The 18,802-nt window shown below is 34.2% G+C and overlaps 1 protein-coding gene across 1 annotated transcript in view; it reads right to left on the reverse strand.

Moving 5' to 3' along the window:
• PHTF2 (putative homeodomain transcription factor 2) overlaps positions 1–18,802 on the reverse strand; it is a 145,134-nt gene that overhangs the window by 26,137 nt on the left and 100,195 nt on the right. The window contains exons 8-10 of the mRNA XM_008577478.1: positions 17,708–17,894; positions 10,686–10,841; positions 5,304–5,522 (exon numbers count right to left, since the gene is read on the reverse strand). Coding sequence (XP_008575700.1) covers positions 5,304–5,522; positions 10,686–10,841; positions 17,708–17,894 — 562 coding nt within the window. The remainder of the gene's footprint in view (positions 1–5,303; positions 5,523–10,685; positions 10,842–17,707; positions 17,895–18,802) is intronic.

Raw genomic sequence — 18,802 nt, forward strand, 5'->3', positions numbered from 1 at the left:
ATATTAACTTTCATGGTATATATGAGTATTTCACTATTTTACCCTTAAGAGCTCAGAGACACAAGTTATTATCAACTTAATTCCTCAAATGATGTTTCATAATTTATCCCCAAACAAAACATTCTAGTTTGGGATAAAAATAATTTGCACCAAAATATGTATCAAACTTTCTCTGGATATTTAATAATTGTGAAACATAATGGAACCAAAAAGGTAGAGAGGAAGTGCAAGAAGTTGAACTGAAAAAGGTTAAGCCTAAGAGGCAACAGATTTCAATAACTGATGTATAGACTTCTTAAAAAAAATTTTCAGCCTGTAACAGAGCTAAAAATCTTCCCAATTACATGATGAAAGGCACATCAATACGAAGAAGATTCATCTAGACACGGAAATAAGAAATCAAGAAGTTTTTCACTGTCCTTCCAAAAGTATTCCTTTTGTACCCAGCTACCTCCCTGTTACTCTAACTAGCATTTGATATCATATTATGTATAGAAAGCCAAAAGGCAAGAGAGAAGTTGGCTATCAGAAGCTGGTGAATTTATTTATTTATTTTTTGTCTTTTTCAATCCGGCAACGGATCGCAACCCTCAGTGTCGCCCCCGTACCGGACCGGGACCAGCAACGGGATCGCAACCCTCAGCGTTGCCCCCGCGCCTTGCTCAGCCAGTGAGCGGGAACCAGTCCGTATGTGGGATCCGAACCCTCGGCGGGAGCGCCACCGCGCTTCCCAAGCGGCACACTAGCGTAGTGCGCCACCGGGCTGGCCCAGAAGCTGGTGAATTTAAAAAGAGTTTGTTAATAGAACTGTGTGTGTGTGTGTGTGTGTGTGTGTGTGTGTGTGTGTGTGTGTATAGAATGTGTAATGTATAATGAAAAAGTCTTTTTGAAACAAGGCTACCTGCAGTGAGCAGAAAGCTGCATCACATGAAATGCTTTTTTTTTTTTTTTAAGACTCAGGGTAAACATCAGAGCAAATAATTACATTTTATAATTTTATCACATAGGTTCTTAACACGTTTTCAAACTAAAATTTGGAACTCATTTAATGATTGTTCTATATCTTCATCCAAAATCTCAACTGCTTTGCTCTTTGTTCATTCATGGCATGTTTTACTTCAAATAAATTCACCATGACAACCACTTTACAGGTGTTTTTAACTGTGGGAATATAAGCATTTAAAGCTTTACCTAGTAAGAAATTAGTTTCACTTGAATATAGCCTTATATTTTATTATATACTCAGCCATAATTAGAAGAGAAAAATTTTCTCCTCTGGAAATGTTTCAGTTAATATTTACAAAGAAAATAAAGCAAATAATAAAACAAAAATACAAATTTGGGTATATCCTGATTAGAACACACTAATTCAAATGCCCAGTGTTTCTTCATGAGGGATTTCTCGTGTGTGTGTGTGTGTGTGTGTGTGTGTGTGTGTGTGTCTGGCCAGTACGGGGAACTGAACTCTTGACCTTGGTGTTACAAAGTGATTTTTCTTATGCTGGGTAGAAAAAGGGTCCTCTACACCTAACACAGACCTTGGTCAAATAAGAAAAAACCTAGCAGATTTTCATTGAAGGGAGCTAATTTCCGTTATCTGGCTACTAGTAAAACTAAAAACACGAGCTTATTTTTTAGAATCCTAACAATAAGAAATGTGTTTAAAATCAAGTCTTTAATCCAAAAGCAAAACCAATATAAGTCTAGGATACCATAATTAGATGCAGAGAACAGCATTAAAAATTTTTATCTTAACAAAAAAGGAGCAGAGTGATGTGGCAGACTTGGGGTCAATTTATTCCATATTGACATCATAAAACAATTTTTTAAACATTTAAGAAAGGCCTAATTGGCATGTTTTGAAAAATTTAATTTTGTTTCAGGCACTCACTCAACTAATATTTATTAGATACCTACTATGTATCAGGTACTGTGTGATGCAACAATGAGCAAAAAACATATGGTCCCTGCTTCTGTGCTGCTTATGGTATCTCTGGGAGAAAAGCTCATAGCATTTCCATCAAGCTCCATTCCAATTATTCCTCTTAGTGACCTACATGAATATACAGATGACTTACTCAACACCCTATTTTCTCATGGATTGTTCATTATTTTTTCATTTCTTCAATTCCAAAAAACTTCAGCTACTCCCATGGTCGCGCCCTGGACTTTATCACCATACAGAATTGCTCTACTTCTGAAATGAATCTTCGTCTACAACCTCCCATCTTACCAAGTCTCTCAAACCTTAAATTCTAAAACACTTGCTTTCTTGAACATACCTATTCTTCCATTTATCAGTCCCTTCCTAGTTTCATTTCCTACTCAATCTAGCATGTCTTAGATTCCCACCAGATGCATCATTTCAATCATTCCCTCTTTTCCTTACATAGCAACTCTTTACTGAATACTTATCTCTGTGTGACATTGGACACATTACTCAACTCTGAACCTCAATTTTTCCATCTATAAAATGAAAATAAAATAAGCTAGATTTCCATACATTGGGAGGATTACATAAGATAATGCGTCTATTGTTGCTGATTGCATTATTTTCCATTTTCACTACCATGCACAATGCAATGAACATTTTTCTACATGTCTTCTTATGCCCATCTTCTAAAGTTTCCTTGGAATGGGATAAAAGGACCCTAGATTATGCAGACCTTCAATGATACAATCGTCCTTCCTTCTCCATGGGGGATACATTCTAAGACCCACAGTGGATGCCTGAAACCATGGATAATACTGAACCCTATATGTACATGTTATGTTTTCTCTTATACGTACATACCTATGCTAAATTTTAATTTATAAATTAGGCACAGTAAGAGATTAATAACAATAACTAATAACAAAATAGAACAATTCTAACGATATACTGCAATAAAAGTTATGTGAATATGGTTTCTCTCTCAATATTTTATTGTACCATACTTATCTGTGTTCAGAGCGCCATTGACCTCAGGTAACTGAAACTGCAGAAAATGAAACCATGGAAAGTGAAGCTGCGGATGAGGGACTACTGTATAATTACAAACTGCTCTTCAAGTAGTTGCACAAATTTATACTATCATCAGCATTAAATAAGAGTTCTTTCCTCACATTCTTGCCAACATTGAAATTTATCAGGTTTGTAAATTTGACAATCTGATCAATATGAAATGGTATCTCATTGTTCTAATTTACTTTTCCCTGACTCCTAGGCAAGGCTAACCATCTTTACTTATATTAGCCATCCAGATGAACTGCCTGTTCCCATCCTTTTGTTTATTTTTCTGTTGAGTCATTTGTCTTTTTACCTATTCATCTGTAGTAGTTCTTTATGTGCTCTGTGTAGTAACACTTGAATAGTTAATGTGTTGAAAATATTTTCTTCCAGCCTGTGGCTTGTCTTTCAACAGTGTTTATGGTTTATTTTGTAGCCCAAAGTTTTAAATTTTAAGATATTCAAATTTATCAATCCTCCCATTTTTGCTGTCTGTGAATTTTATATCTTGTTTTAAAAAATTCTTCTCTAACCTGAAGTAAAAAACATTTTCCTCTTATATTTTCTTCTAAATGTTTAAAAGTTTTCCTTCTTCACATTAAGGAACTATCTGGAATATATTTTCATGTATGGATAATCATTTGACCCATAACTGTACAGTCCACCCTTTTCTCACTGATTTGTAATGCCACTTATGTCATATATTAGGAATCCATATAATCCATAATCCATATGTCTGTTTCTGGGTTTTCTGTTCCATTGGTCTATTTGTTTATACATCCATACCACACTATCAAAAGTATTAAATTTAAAGTGAATTTTTATATTCAGTAGGGAAAGTCCTCTTGTTTTCCTTCAAAATTGTTTGTGCTATGCTTAATATTTTGCTCTTTTAATGTGAACTTTAAATCAGTCTAAGTCCAAACAAAAACAGTTGAACAAACAAAATGCTGTTAGGATTTTGACAGAAAAAGCAGAAATAATGAACATCTTTGTCTTGTACCTGCCTTTAACAGAAATGCTCCTAAAATTTCATTACTGAATATGATAGGTTTTGAGAAGAGCTATATTTATATCCACCTCCCTCCCCCCAAATTCATATGTTGAAGTGTAAATCCCCAGTGTGATGGTATTTAAGGGTCGGGCCTTTGGGAGGTAATTATGTCATGAGGGTGGAATTCTCATGAATGGGATCAGCGCCTTTATATGGAGATGAAGAGACCACAGCTCACTCTTTCTGCCATGTAAGGATTCAAGGGGAAAACAGCTTTCATAAATCAGAAAGACGGCCTTAACCAAAAACCTGACCATGATGATATCCTGATCTTGGACCTCAAGGCTCTAGAACTGTGAGAAATAAATGTCTGTTGTTTAAGCCACCCGGTCTATCATATTCTATTATAGCAGAAGGTTCTTTGATGGCTACCCTTTATCAGATTGAGGAAGTTCTCTTCTATCTCTAGTTTTCTGAGAATTTAGTTGTTGATTTTACTGACAGGATATGATGAAGAGTTGGGTAAGGGAGAGAAAGTGAGGGTTTTAAATGACCACCAAGGTTCTGGACTGGTGAGTGGATGAATGGAGACACCATTCACCAAGAGTCTGAGTGCAATAAGAGAAGCAGATATATAAGGGAAGATGAGGAGTTTGGGTTAAATTTGATGAATTGGTGAGACATTAAAATAAAGATATCCTATAAAACTGTGCTTTCCAATACAGTACCCTATTCACATGTGCTATTCAGTACTTGAAATATGACTAGTCCAAAATGAGATGTGCTGTGTTCAGACCGCCACTGACCTCAGGTAACTGAAACTGCAGAAAATGAAATCCACTCACACTGGATTTTGAAGATTTAGTATTAAAAAATGTAAAATATTTCATTAATATTTTTCATTAGTTATATATTGAAGAAATATTTTGAATATAATGAGTTAAATAAAACATATTAAAATTAATGTCACCTCTTAAAAAGTTTTCATGAGAATACCAGAAAATCTAAACTTACATATGTAACTCTCATATGTTTAGGCCAAGTTGTACATGAATCTGACCATGAAGTGTGTTAAGTGAGAAAAAGACTAATGCATCTAATACACAATTTTACTTATAAAACTCCTTTTACCAACAACTCACCACAATATAAATAATGAGATTCTATGTTTTAATAAAGCCAGACCATAGCTCACATAAAAAAATATTTACAGAAATATTATTTTAACTGAATGTAACTTTTTACTTCACCTCTATAAAATTTGTACATACATTCAAAGGAGCTTGACTTGCCCCAAATAACCCAACACTGTAAACCAACCTGATGAAAAGGGTCGTCTCTATATTCTTTTTTCACACATGGATTAATTTGAGGATTTTCCACATCTGTCTCACTGGTACAAGATGAATGGCATTCTGCACAATGTAACAAGTCTTCCCATAATACATCTTCTGTTTCAGATTCTGGCCTTGTACTCTCAGAATCCTGTCTGGAACTTGAACAGCGAGAGCTGCAACTAGTACCCGATTTAGGGGCATCCTGAAATCAAGATATTCTTTGACATTAATACAATTTATGTACCCTTCCCAATTCAAAGGATTCTTTCAGAACCATATATTGCTACTTTTAGCTAAAACAACAAATGCACCATCAAAGGACAGTGAGAGAGATAGCAAAATATTTTTAAAATATATTAGTTTTTAAGGAATAACAAAATGTCCTCACATCAAAATTTATCTGATTTCATATTTCAGTTCAGGTGTTACTTTGCATGCAAAGATTGTGCCTATTTTCTCTTAAGTTTTATATGAAGTTCAGAATTCAAGTAGGCAGAGACTAGTACAAGTTCATTTGGTCTGCACAGTGAATATTAATCTATTTTAATTGATGTTTTTAATGAAGCTATTTTCTTACTTTAGTCTTTTTTTAACAACAGTAGATTTCATCTATTTATTGCTTTTGTTTCTCAAACAGATGTTCAGTACATTGACACAGAATCGACAATCCAAACTAAGATGATAATTGCGAATTTATGTTCTTGAGATAATACATGATATAAAAGAGAAAAACTAAAGGGTATAAATTAAATAATTTCTAATTAACTTATTTTATCCTAGGAGTTTTTAATGTATAAAATAAGGACTTGAGTTAAATTTTGACATATTAAAAGAACTGTTACTGAATAAGGAATAGCAATAGCCATCCTTATAGCCAAGTATGTCCAAGTTTTTGTACTTGTTTCTAGCTGTCCTTTGTAAGTAAGATTTGTCAATTGTACCCTTACCATGTTTTGTATTTATCCCCGTCTTTCTCATGCTATCACCAGAGTTCACACTTTATCATTCACACCTCAACTGCTATAAGTGCTTTTTAGTTGACCCTTACCTAAAAGGCCTTCCCCCTCTTTCCAGATTCCTAAAGTGCAGCTGTTCTTGCACTCCACAAACCAAAATCCATGGCTTGCCACTGCTCTCCTGGATAAAGTTCAAATTCCTTCACCCATCGTGCTTGTCTTCATTTGTGCTACTTTTTGACATTGTCTTCTACTTCATACCAAAACCTTTTCCTCCAGTGATACTGGGCTACTCCACAGGCCCTAAACACAGCTTGTTCTTTGCCACTCTAACCTTTGATTATGTTTCTATCTCTTATCATTAATCTTGTTCTCCTTTAAAGAGATGTTGGAAATTAAATAAGCAATGTACCTTTTAACACAAATCTGGCACAAAACAGTGGCTCAACAAATGTTAGTTTATAGCCACCTACCTAGAGTGATCACTTTGTCCCTGAAGTGAGTTGTTATTATTTATATCCATTTGACAATAAATTTTGCACTGCTTTCCACAATCTATAATTTTGTGTATCTTAATTAGATATTCATGTATTTAATATTCTTAAATAGATTATAACTCTCAAACACACTAAGTCCATGAAAGACAGAATTTTTTTTTTTTCCCCCATCCTTACCACGGGTAACAAATATTCTGAATGAATGAAGTATATCATTGATAATTAAATTACTGACATTAGAATGGGAATCTATTTTTAGTGTGTTGATAGAGTTTGTGGAGGAGGACTGTTAGGGGAGAAGTAAACATTTTTTGAAAAGAGATGAACAGGAAAATGAATAAAGAAACAAAAAGAAAAAAGAAAATACAGAAAGAAAAAAAGGACAAAAATCAGTCTGCTGTATTTTAGAAAAAGCACTCCAAAAATATTTGGGACTCATTAATGTTAACCAGAATATTTGAAACATAAGCAGTTTGCATTGTAACAGTTTTCATTAGATAGTAAGACACAAAAAGTACTAAGTTTTTAGTAACTACTAATTTAAACTTTTTGATAAAGCTAGCTTATTATTTATCATTAAATTGTGACGCAGACTTAGTGTTAATCAAATACAGAAATAAGTACCAGGATTAAAGGCCCAATGACTGTTTAGTTGAAACTAATGGATGATTCCAGGGATAAGAAAATATCTATAATTCTTTACGTGTGTGGGTGTGTTCTGACAAATATTGATTAATAAATGGGCCAGCTTATGAATGCGAAATCTAAAATTATTGCCTATAATTACTCACATTTCAAACAGTTTTACCTGCAATATTATGTGATTAATAGCCACTATGAATTTTACTACAAACTGCTGAATAATGCCTAAAAATAGAAATTTTAGAATTGAAGAAAATAGTTCAAGTTAACCACATTTAATTTGGTTTGCTCTGCTCATTTCAAAGCTTTAGACAGACAATTAAAACTAAACATTTAATCAAATTCAGAGGAGATAGAGTATTAATTTGAAGGGAATGAGGATTTATATTATAAATGCTTTGTGCTAGGCAAGTTATGTATAATCTTATTAACCCTAACAATCTGATGAGGTTGGTCTTATCTCTTCATTATACAGATGCAGAAACTGAGACTCAGAGAAGTGAAATAATTTTCCCAAAGTCATTTAAATGGTCTGACTCCAGGCCCATGGTTTCCTCATTATGCTTCCCATCAAATATTACCTTAATTAGATGAAAAACTAATCTACAATAGTGAAAAATCAAAAAATACTTGTACAGGGCCGGCCCCGTGGCGCACTCGGGAGAGTGCAGCGCTTGGGTGCGCAGCAGCGATCCCGCCGCGGGTTCGGATCCTATATAGAGATGGCCGGTGGGTTGCGATCCCCTTACCGGTCACAAAAAAGACAAAAAAAAATACTTGTACAAGGCCGGCCCCGTGGCGCACTCGGGAGAGTGCAGCGCTTGGGTGCGCAGCAGCGATCCCGCCGCGGGTTCGGATCCTATATAGAGATGGCCGGTGGGTTGCGATCCCCTTACCGGTCACAAAAAAGACAAAAAAAAATACTTGTACAGTTAAACAAAGCAGCATGATAGAGCACAAAACAGGACAAATGCTTAAAAGAAGCTGTCGGTTCCCTAGGACAGCTCCGGTATCCCAGACAACTAAGTAATTCCACCACCATCTTCTCAACAAGAGACTGGAAGAAGCCAACCAGATATAGTAGATAGCAGAAAAAGACAAAAAACAGGGGGATTAAGTGAAAGTCTACCCATGGAATGACAAGATCCCCACCTCATCCCCAACCCCCTTGGTGGCAAACACCACAGCAGCCTGGTGTATTATCTACCATCCCCATCCCACTAGAACATTGGATGATTCTTCCTGAAAAAACATGTGTCCCTAAAAACTATATCTATAGATATCACTATCTGGGAAGCTTACAACAAATGGCTAAAGGCTGGGTGTTCCTGACTCATCATCTTTCAGTGAAGCCTGCCAGTACCACCCATGCACACAATGCTTCCCCAAAGGATTTTTTTTCATTTATTAGTTGGAATACTTTTATAAAGAGAAATTAAAGTTCAAACTATTCAATCCTTGGTTCCTGAGTCCTTCTGAACCCTATCAGTCTTTGATAGCTTCCATGCTCTCTATCATGTCAAGAGTTTCCAAGGTCATTTTGTGTGTTTCCTGCAACAGACAGGAATGAGGAATCAGCCACTTCTTCAAGAAGTCCTGTATTTTTTGTTTTTCTTTTGTATTTCGTTTTTGTTTGGTTTTTAGTGATAAATGGCACAATTTAGGTGCTAGAGATGCTCACTGTGTTTGGGTTGTCCCAAACAATTTTTTTTGCCTTATTCTTAAGGAAAAAATATCACCAGTAATTTGAAGAGAGTATAGTAATTTGAAGAGAGTATAGTAATTTATATTACAAATAAAAACTCAAAGCAGCACTACATATCTTCTTTCGCAGTTTTACTTATTGGGCTATTTTATTTTGTTTTTTTAAAAATGCCTTTTTAAAGTTGGTTTGACTTAAGAATCAAACATTTTTGGAACTGAATACAGCTTTTTAAATATCTTTTAGGCTAAGTTCTTCCTTTATGGATGAAGAATTTGATGACCAGATTTTATTTTTATGTAACTTTTATGTCATTAAAAAGATTTAAAACAACCAAGGCCTACCAATTATCAGCCTTACTTAACTTGAAATCTATTTATTTAAAAGTTAAGATTATAGAATGATGTTTTGCCTTTCAAGAATCTCAGTAATTCACCCATAAATATGTACAATCAATATGTCTTAATAAAAACTATAAAAGAAAGAATCTCAATAGTTCAAAATACAGTTGCAAACCAAGAAGAGCAAAGATCATGTTGTGAGAAAATAATACAGAATACAGAAATAATACATTCTGTAGGAGAGGGGTCAGACAGCCCTCTAGCTTCCTTCCAGCACGAACTTCTAGAGAATGACTGTGAATTTCCCAAGCTTGGTTATCTGGTTTAGGAACAGGAGACAGTAAATCAAGTGATGTAGGTGAAGAGGCAATTAGCAGACACACTGGCTTAATGAGAGAAGAAACACAACCATACTCACCAGAAAGGTTAACTAGAGATACAACCAAAGAGAAGAGTGTGTAAAGAAGTAACTCTTCTAATCTTAATACCTTGAAGGCATCCATATTCCAGCACAGCATAACATTTGATTTTTCACAAGTTTAACCCAAAATCATCAAAAAAGAAATATTAATATAGTTCAAGAAGAGTAGAAGGTAATGTTTATTAAACTGACATAAAGAGCAATTCATTTGCCTTGAAGCCAGATAATGAAATATTCTGTCCTAGAATAGAAACTGAAAATGCAATAGAAGGAAATTCTTTTTCTATTTAAATAGTTTTAAGTTCAACAGGTGTGATAAAGTTGGAAATGGGTTTAGAAAAACAAAAATAAATACGGAAAAATAGAAACAAAGAAAAAAGGAACTGAATTTTACAGTGTAGGGAACTATTCACTAACTGTTGACAGTAGTATGAAGGAAGTCACTTAGAAGAATAACTTCGCTATAATCAAGAAACTATAAAGCCTTTTAAACTGTGGAAAAGACTAACACAGGAGTTCACAGATCGTCTCTCCAGGATGGTCTTCTTTAAAAGTAAACAACAAACTGAACGTATGAGTCTTCAGAGAGAATGCACAAAATGAGCTCAAATGTGTGCCTATTTATCAGTATGTGTGCAATACATAAATCTAAAACTGCTACTTTATAAATCCAGAAATATAAAAATAATATTGATAATGATGAGAAATATTTGTTATTGCAACAATAATATCCAATTGTTGAAAGATGTTATAATTAGTAACATATAAAACAGATATACATGTATATATGTAAGGCCAAAGTGTACCTCATTAGGGTAATGTTTCTTATAATGGTGGGTCTTTCTATTTCGAACAATGCTTTCAGTAGTCCTGTCCACATGACGGCGTAATGGGTATCCTGTTTCAGGACCTTCCTCACTGGAGACTTCATCAGACACATTTGTTATTGTTCTTTTGGTATCCTAAGTTGAAAGTACACAAAGAGGAATATAGATAATTTCTAACTGACCTTTTAATATAAAACTGCAAAATTTTAAATTATACATATATATGTGTGTGTGTATATATATATATATATGTATAGTATATATATACATGGGTGCATCAAAAAGTTATTAAAAAATAGAACTGAAGGATAATACGTATCTTTCCATGAACTGTTTAAAGTACCTTCCTGTACATACACCTTCAAAATACCTTCTAATACTTCAAAGTGATTAGTACTCTCCGATTTTCTGAAAAAATGTCTTAAATTAGTGACTATACTTTAAAAGTATATTTTACTTTTAAAAGTAATTCAACAGCTATTTGTCAAACGTTGTTCTATAACATTTCTGTTCGTAAAAGGATTTGAAATAGCTTACAAAATTAAGAAACATGAAATAGGATAAAAGCAAAACAGAGACCATTTAAAAGAAGCTGAGACCTGAGAGGAACTAATTATACAATTTTTTCAAACTGAAAAAGCCATCAGTTATAAGCAATCACTGATTTAATAATGGCTTATGGGACAAGAGGAGGTGAATGTAGTTGAAAGTATGCACTTAAAGGATAAACAACATTATGTATATATCAATTTGTAAGGGAAATACAGATTTTACTTATTTATTTTTCTTGGGTTTAAAAAATTTTTTTTTATTACTACATTTATCATTATACAACGTAATCGTTTTTTTGTGGCCCTTTACCAATTTCTCACTAATCCCCCTCTCCCTACTACTTTCCCACCACGGGTGGCCTCAGTTCCATTCTCTCCTTTTGAAGGTTCAATGGATTGTTGTGATTGTTGTATTTTTCTTTTTTTTAAATGTGTTTATTTTTTTTTCAGCTCCCACTTATGAGTGAGGACATGCAGTTATTTCTCTTTCTGTGCCTGGCTTATTTCATGTAACATAATCTTCTCTAAGTTCATTGATGTTGCTGCAAATGGCAAAATTTCATTCTTTTTATGGCAGAGTAGTATTCCATTGTGTAAATATACCACATTTTCCTTATCCAGTCATCTGATGACAGATACTTAGGTTGTTTCCAACTCTTAGCTATTGTAAGTAGAGCTGCAATAAACATGGAAGTGCAGAAATCCCTTCAACAGGATGATTTCCATTCCTTTGGATATACACTCAGCAGTGGATTTGCTGGATTGTATGACAGGTCTACTTAGTTGTCTGAGGAACTTCCATACTGTTTCCTATAATGGCTGCACCAATTTACAATTCCACCAACAGTGTAGGAGGGTTCCCCTTTGGCCACATCCTCACCAGCATTTGTTATTCTGTCTTTTTGATAACAGCCAGTGTAACTGGGGTGAGATAATGTCTCAATGTGGTTTTTGGTTTTGATTTGCATTTCCCTGATGCTTAGTGATGCTGAGTATTTTTTCATGTGTCTGTTGGCCATGAAAGCCTATTCAGCGCATTTGCCCATTTTTTAATCAGGTTACTTGTTTTTTACTGTTAAGTTGTTTGAGTTCTTTGTATTTTCTGGATATTAATCCCTTGTTGGATGCATAGTTTGTAAATATTTTCTCCCATTCTGTAGGTTGTCTTTTCACTCTGTTAACTGTTTCTTTTGCTGTGCAGTTGCATTTTAGTTTAGTATAACCCCATTAGTTTATTTTTCCTTTTGTTGCCTGTGCTTTTGGGATCGTATTCATAAAGCCTTGGCCCAGTCCTACTTCCTGAAGTGTTTCCCCTAAGTTTTCTTTTAATATTTTTATAGTTTGGGGTATTATATATAAGTCTTCAATCCATTTTGACTTGATTGTGGTATACTGCAAGAGGTACAGGTCTAGTTTAACTCTTCTACTTATGGATGTCCAGTTTTTCCAGCACCATTTTTGAAGAGGCAGTTCTTCTCTCAGTGTATGCTCCTTGTCAAATAGTTAGCTATATACCTATGTGGGTTGATTTCTGGGTTCTCTATTCTGTTCCATTGGCCCAAGTGTCTGTTTTTATGTCAATACCATGCTGTTTTGGTTACTATACCTTTGTAGTATAATTTGAAGTAAGGTAGTGTAATGTCTCTGGCTTTATTTTTTTTGCTCAGGATTGCTTTGGCTCTTCAGGGTCTTTTGTTGTTTCATATGAATGTTAGGATTGTTTTTCCTATTTCTGTGAAGAATGTCATTGGTATTTTGATGGGGATTGCATTGAATCTGTAGATCATTTTGAGTAGTATGAACATTTTCACAATGTTAATTTTTCTCATTCAAGAGCATGGAATGTCTTTCCAATTTTTTTTGTCCTCTTTAATTTCTTTCGGCAGTGATTTATAGTTCTCATTGTAGAGGTCTTTTACCTCCTTAGCTAAATTGATTCCCAGGTATTTCGCTTTTTTGGTGACTATTGTAAATGGACTTGCTTTCTGGATTTCTTTTTCTGCTAGTCTGTTATTAAAGTACAAAAACACTACTGATTTTTGTGTGTTGATTTTGTATCCTGCAAGTTTACTGAAATTGTTTATCGGCTGTAAGAGTTTTTTCATAGAGTCTTCAGGTTTTTCTTTATATAAGATCACATCATCATCTGCAAATAGGGACAGTTTGACTTCATCTTTTCCAATCTGGATGCCCTTTATTTCTCTTGTCTGACTGCTCTGGCTAGTACTTCTAATACTATGTTAAATAGGAGTGGTGAGAGTGGGTATCCTTGTCTTGTTCCTGTTCTTAAGGGAAAAGCTTTCAGCTTTTCCCCATTAGGATGACAATGGCAGTGGGTTTGTCATATATGGCTTTTACTGTATTGAGACACTTACCTTCTATACCTAATTTGCTGAGTCTTTATCATGAAAGAATGTTGAATTTTGGCAAATACTTTTTCTGCATCTACTAAGATAATCATATGATTTTTGTCCTTTATATTATCAATGTGGTGTATTACATTCATTGACTTGTGTATGCTGAACCATCCTTGCATCCATGGGATGAATCCCATTTGATTGTGGTGTATAATTTATTTGATGTGTTGCTCTATTTGATTGCTAATATTTTGTTGAGGATTTTTGTGTCTATGTTCATCAAAGATATTGGCCTGCAGTTTTGTTTTGTTTTGTTTGGTATCTTTGTCTGGTTTTGATATAAGGGTGATGATGGCCTCATAGAATGAGTTTGGGAGAGTGGCCTCTCAGTTTTTCAGAATAGTCTGAAGAACACTGGTATCAATTCCTCTTTAAAGGTCTGGTCAAATTCAACAGTGAAGCCATCTGGTCTTGGGCTTCTCTTTGTTGGGAGGCTGCTGATTACTGCTTCAATCTTGTTGCTTGTTATTCATCTGTTCAGGTTTTCTTTTTCTTCTTGTTTCATTCTTGGTAGTCTGTATGTGTCCAAAAATTTATCCATTTCTTCCAGGTTTTTAAATTTGTTGGTATACAGTTGTTTATAATAATCTCTAATGATTCTTTGTATTTCTGTGGTGTTGGTTGTAATGTCTCCTTTTTCATTTCTGATTTTTGTTATTTGGGTCTTCTCTCTTCCATTTTTAGTTAGCATAGCTAATGGTTTGTCTATTTAAGTTTATCTTCTCAAAAAAACATTTTGTTTCATTGATCTTTTGTATCATATTTTGAGTCTCTATTTCATTTTGTTCTGTTCTGATCTTTATGATTTCCTTCCATCTGTAATTTTGGCATTGGATTGTTCTTATTTTTCTAGTTCTTTGTCACATTAGGTCATTTATGTGAAATCTTTCTCTTCTTCTGATGTGTTTATTGCAATAAACTTCCTTCTTAGTACAGCTTTTGCAGGATCCCACAGGTTTTGGTATGATATGTCTTCATTTTCTTAGTTTCAACAAATTTTTTGATTTCCTGTTTAATTTCTTCTTGGACCCTTAGGTCACTCAGGTATATGATGTTTAAATTGCATTTATTAGTGTAGTTTCCAGAGTTTCGCTTGTTATTTCTAGTTTTAATCCACTATGATCTGATTAGATACTTGAAATGATTTCAATTTTAAAAAATTTGTTGAGACTTGATTTATGACCTAACATATGATCTATGCTGGAGAATGTTCCATTATATAATGGCCTTCTTTGTCTCTTTTTACGATTTTTGGTTTAAAGCCTATTTTATCCAATATAAGAATACCTACTCCTGCTTGTTTTTGGTTTCCATTTGTGTGGTATATCTTTTTCCATCCCTTAACTATTAGTCTGTGTGTGTCTTTATAGGTGAAGAAAATCTCTTGAAGACAGTGTATGGTTGGGTCTACCTTTTTAATCCAATCAGTCTGTGTCTTTTGAGTGAGGAGTTTAATCCATTTACATTTACGGTTGTTATTAAAAGGTATTGTCTTACTCCTGGCATTTTATTGATTTTCATTTGGATGTTTTAAATATCTTTTGTCCTTTCTCCCCTTTTTATTGTTTGTTTTTGATGTTTGATGGTTTTTTGAGGGGGTAAGATTTAGTTTCTTTCTCTTTCTCATTTGTATTTTCATTCTACCAGTGAATTTTGTTCTTTCTTGTGTATTGGTGGTAGTGATTATCATTTTTTGGATTCCAGATGCAGGACTTCCTTAAGGATTTCTTGCAGGGTGGGTTGAGTGGTGGAGGTGAACTCTGTTTTTTGTTTGTCTGGGAGATACACTATTTCCTCCTCAGTTCTGAAGGACAGCTTTGCTTGGTACAGTATTCTTGCCTGGCAGTTTTTTTCTTTTAGTATTTTGAATATATCATCCCATTTTTTTCTGGCCTGTAGAGTTTCAGTTGAGAAGTTTGCTAGTTAGTCTGATATGGACTCCCTTGTAGGTGACTAGATGCTTTTCTATTGCTACTTTTAAGATTCTCTCTATGTCTTTGAGTTTTGCCAGCTGGCTATAATGTGTCTCAGAGAGAACTTTTTGAATTGAATCTGTTTGGGGATGTTTGAGCTTTCTGGATCTGAAGGTCCATGTCTCTCCCCATATCTGGGAAGTTTTCCATTATCATTTTGTAGAATAAGTTTTCAATGCCTTTTCCTTTCTCCTCCCCTTCGGGAACAACCATGATTCAAATATTTGTGTGGTTAAGGTTGTTTGCTAGCTCTCTTAGTTTTATTCAGTTTTTTAAAATTGTTTTTTCCTTTTTTTGTCTGCCTGGGTTATTCCAAAAATACTGTCTTTGAGATCAGACATTCTTTCTTCTACTTGCTCTAACCTGCTGCTTAAGCTCTCAGTTGTGTTTTTTATTTCATTGAATGAATCCTTCAGTTCCATGAGTTCTGCTGCATTCTTTTCTAAGGTATTAATCTCTTTGTAAATTTCCTCCTTCATATCCTGGATATTTTTTCTTGTTTCATTAGGTTGTCTAACCGAGTCTTCCTGTTATCTCATTGAGTTTCCTTAAGCTTGTTGCTCAGAATTCCTTTTCAATCATTTCAAGGGCTTCCTGTTCTTTGGAGTTTGGTTTGTGAGAATTACTGTATTCCTTATGTGGTGTCATATTTTTCTTGGTGTTTTGTATTTCTAGTGTCTCTACATTGATGTCTGGTCATCTGGTAGAACTATTGCTTCTTCTATCACTCTGATGTGAGCTTTGAGGAGAGAGACTTCCTCTTCTTCTTCCAGTCTCCTCTAGTGACTGTTCCTGTGTCAATGGAGTCAAGAGGGGGACAGGCCACCTGCACTGTGGCTGTGGCTGCTACTGTGATGGTGAGCTGCCTCTGTGGCAGCAGTGGCTGTTGTGGACCACATGAATATAACTGGTGTTTTCAGCATGCGGGGGATGCTTCTCACAGTTCCTGCCTAGGACATTGGGCTTGCTTCTGCCTTCTGCCAGGCAGTCAGGGCTGCCAGCAACTCCTGCCTAGGACTCCAGGCATGCTCCTTGACATCCAGATTTCAGAAATTCTGAAATTGAGAGACTCCAATCCCAAGTTTTGACATCTTCATGTTCCTCACACAACTTTAGTAGGTAATACATACTTGGAAATGTGTTTGAAGTCTGTATGATTGAAAACATAACTTATCTTTGAGTGATGATAGTGATATGAGACTAAATGTGAGAGCTAAATGCTTGGAAAATCTAAAATCAGAATAAAGGACTATATTACATTGCAGACCCATGATGCTCTATAGCAACTAGCACTGAAAATATATGTACATTCAAATAGTAATACATACTTCATTCAAAATTAGAGAATCCTCCTTCATTTTCCTCAACACAAAAAGTTCGTGCTCACATTCCTGAATGTAACAGAGTATCATCTTTTAATCTGACCACATTTTTTTTTTACTGTAACAGCTTTTAAAGAGTAAATTATCTAACCGAAAAAATGCAGTGAAACAAACAGAAGATATTATATTAGGCTTTGTTACAATAAATCCAGAGTCTATGTAATTATTTTGGAAAAGTAAACAAATATGTGTTATCCTTGATAAATATGTCCTCAATAAGAATTTTTTTTCAGATTAAAAACAAAACAGATACACTGATATCCATAGGTAATGAATGTACAAAAAAATAAGATATTTTCTTATAGAGAACATGGATGAAAAACCAGTTTCCTAGTTCAGCTTTTTGAATAATTTAGATATTTGGCTTAATGCAAATTCCTACACAGGTAGAAACAGGGAAAGAAAAAGTATGGCTTAATAAACACCAAGTATAAATTATAAAGTGCTTTAACATTTCGGGAAAATTGGAGCACTCCATCAGTTCAGAAGGTGCCAAGTATACCGCCAATCAAGTATAATCATAATACTTCATCTGAGTTTTCAGCTTCTTTATAAAGCATCACAGAATAAAGTCTGGAGAAAATACTTAGTTCAAGGGCAACTACTACTATATCTAAGTCACTTCACATTAGCTAATGTAAAATCACACAGGCAAACCATTTAAAAAATCACACTTACTTTGCTGGTAATATTCCTCAGTGTTCCTGTGTTCCAGTCTGTCTCTTCTGGTCGAATAGTTTCACACTGAGGTTCATGGTTTTGTATTCCATCTTCACTGCTTTTAGCAGTCCTTTTCCCATCAAGGGAAACATAGCCATTGTCAGTTTCAGTTGATTTATCAATTGAATTCTTTGCTTTCTTTGATCTAAGAAGAAAAATGTGCAGAAGCATGTTATATGAATTTAGCTTATTTTGAATGGGTTACTAGTAGAAATTATGATCTGTTAATAATTACATCAGATAGTTACTTCTAAGAATCTTAATGGCTATCCTAGTTTTACAATAAATAATTTAGAAATATATCGACCAGATAAACATGTAAATTAATGTCTTAATTCAGCTTATTTTATTGGTTTTAAGGTCTTAAAAACAGCAATTCTAAGAGACATTCTCTAATTTAAACAAATCTTTGTAATAATCACCTGATCTTTAAGCAAAGTCTAGGATCAAAATTTTGCCCATTTATTATGGTTAATAATATGTTTTAAAGTTTTATTTTAAAAACTATCTTAGTAATAATTATCAGGTTAAGTTAAAAATAGTGGTTTAAAACTCTAGCTTAGTTTTAATACTCTAGCTTACTGAAATACTTCACCATTAGTATGTATACATAAGTATCTCTGATAAATTCATGTTAATATGCAATGGAGACATAGGGCCTTTTGTAACATAAAAATATGAGAGACAAAGAAAGACTTTAAGCAAGTTTCCAAATAATGGAAGAAGCAAAAATGAAGAACACAAAGAAAATACAGAAGTAACCTCTTTTACCCACTGAAATACTCTCTGGAAAAAAATATTAGTAATCATGCAGCTTATGCTTACCTAAAAGGCTAGAATTGAGGATATTCACTTATAGGAATAAACTTTTTTCAGTATATAAAAATACATGGGAAATAATAAACAAGACACTTTTTGTTAATAGGTAAATGCTTGAGGAGTCCTCTTCAGAGACAACAGTGGGTAAAAGAATGGCTATCCCAAAGAAATGGTTAGTAGAAATATAATGTAAGTCCTACACAAAATTAAAATGTGCTCAATGCAGATTAAGTC

Source organism: Galeopterus variegatus, unplaced genomic scaffold (genome assembly GCF_000696425.1).
Source record: "Galeopterus variegatus unplaced genomic scaffold, G_variegatus-3.0.2 Scaffold67, whole genome shotgun sequence".
Taxonomy (NCBI): Eukaryota; Metazoa; Chordata; class Mammalia; order Dermoptera; family Cynocephalidae; genus Galeopterus; species Galeopterus variegatus.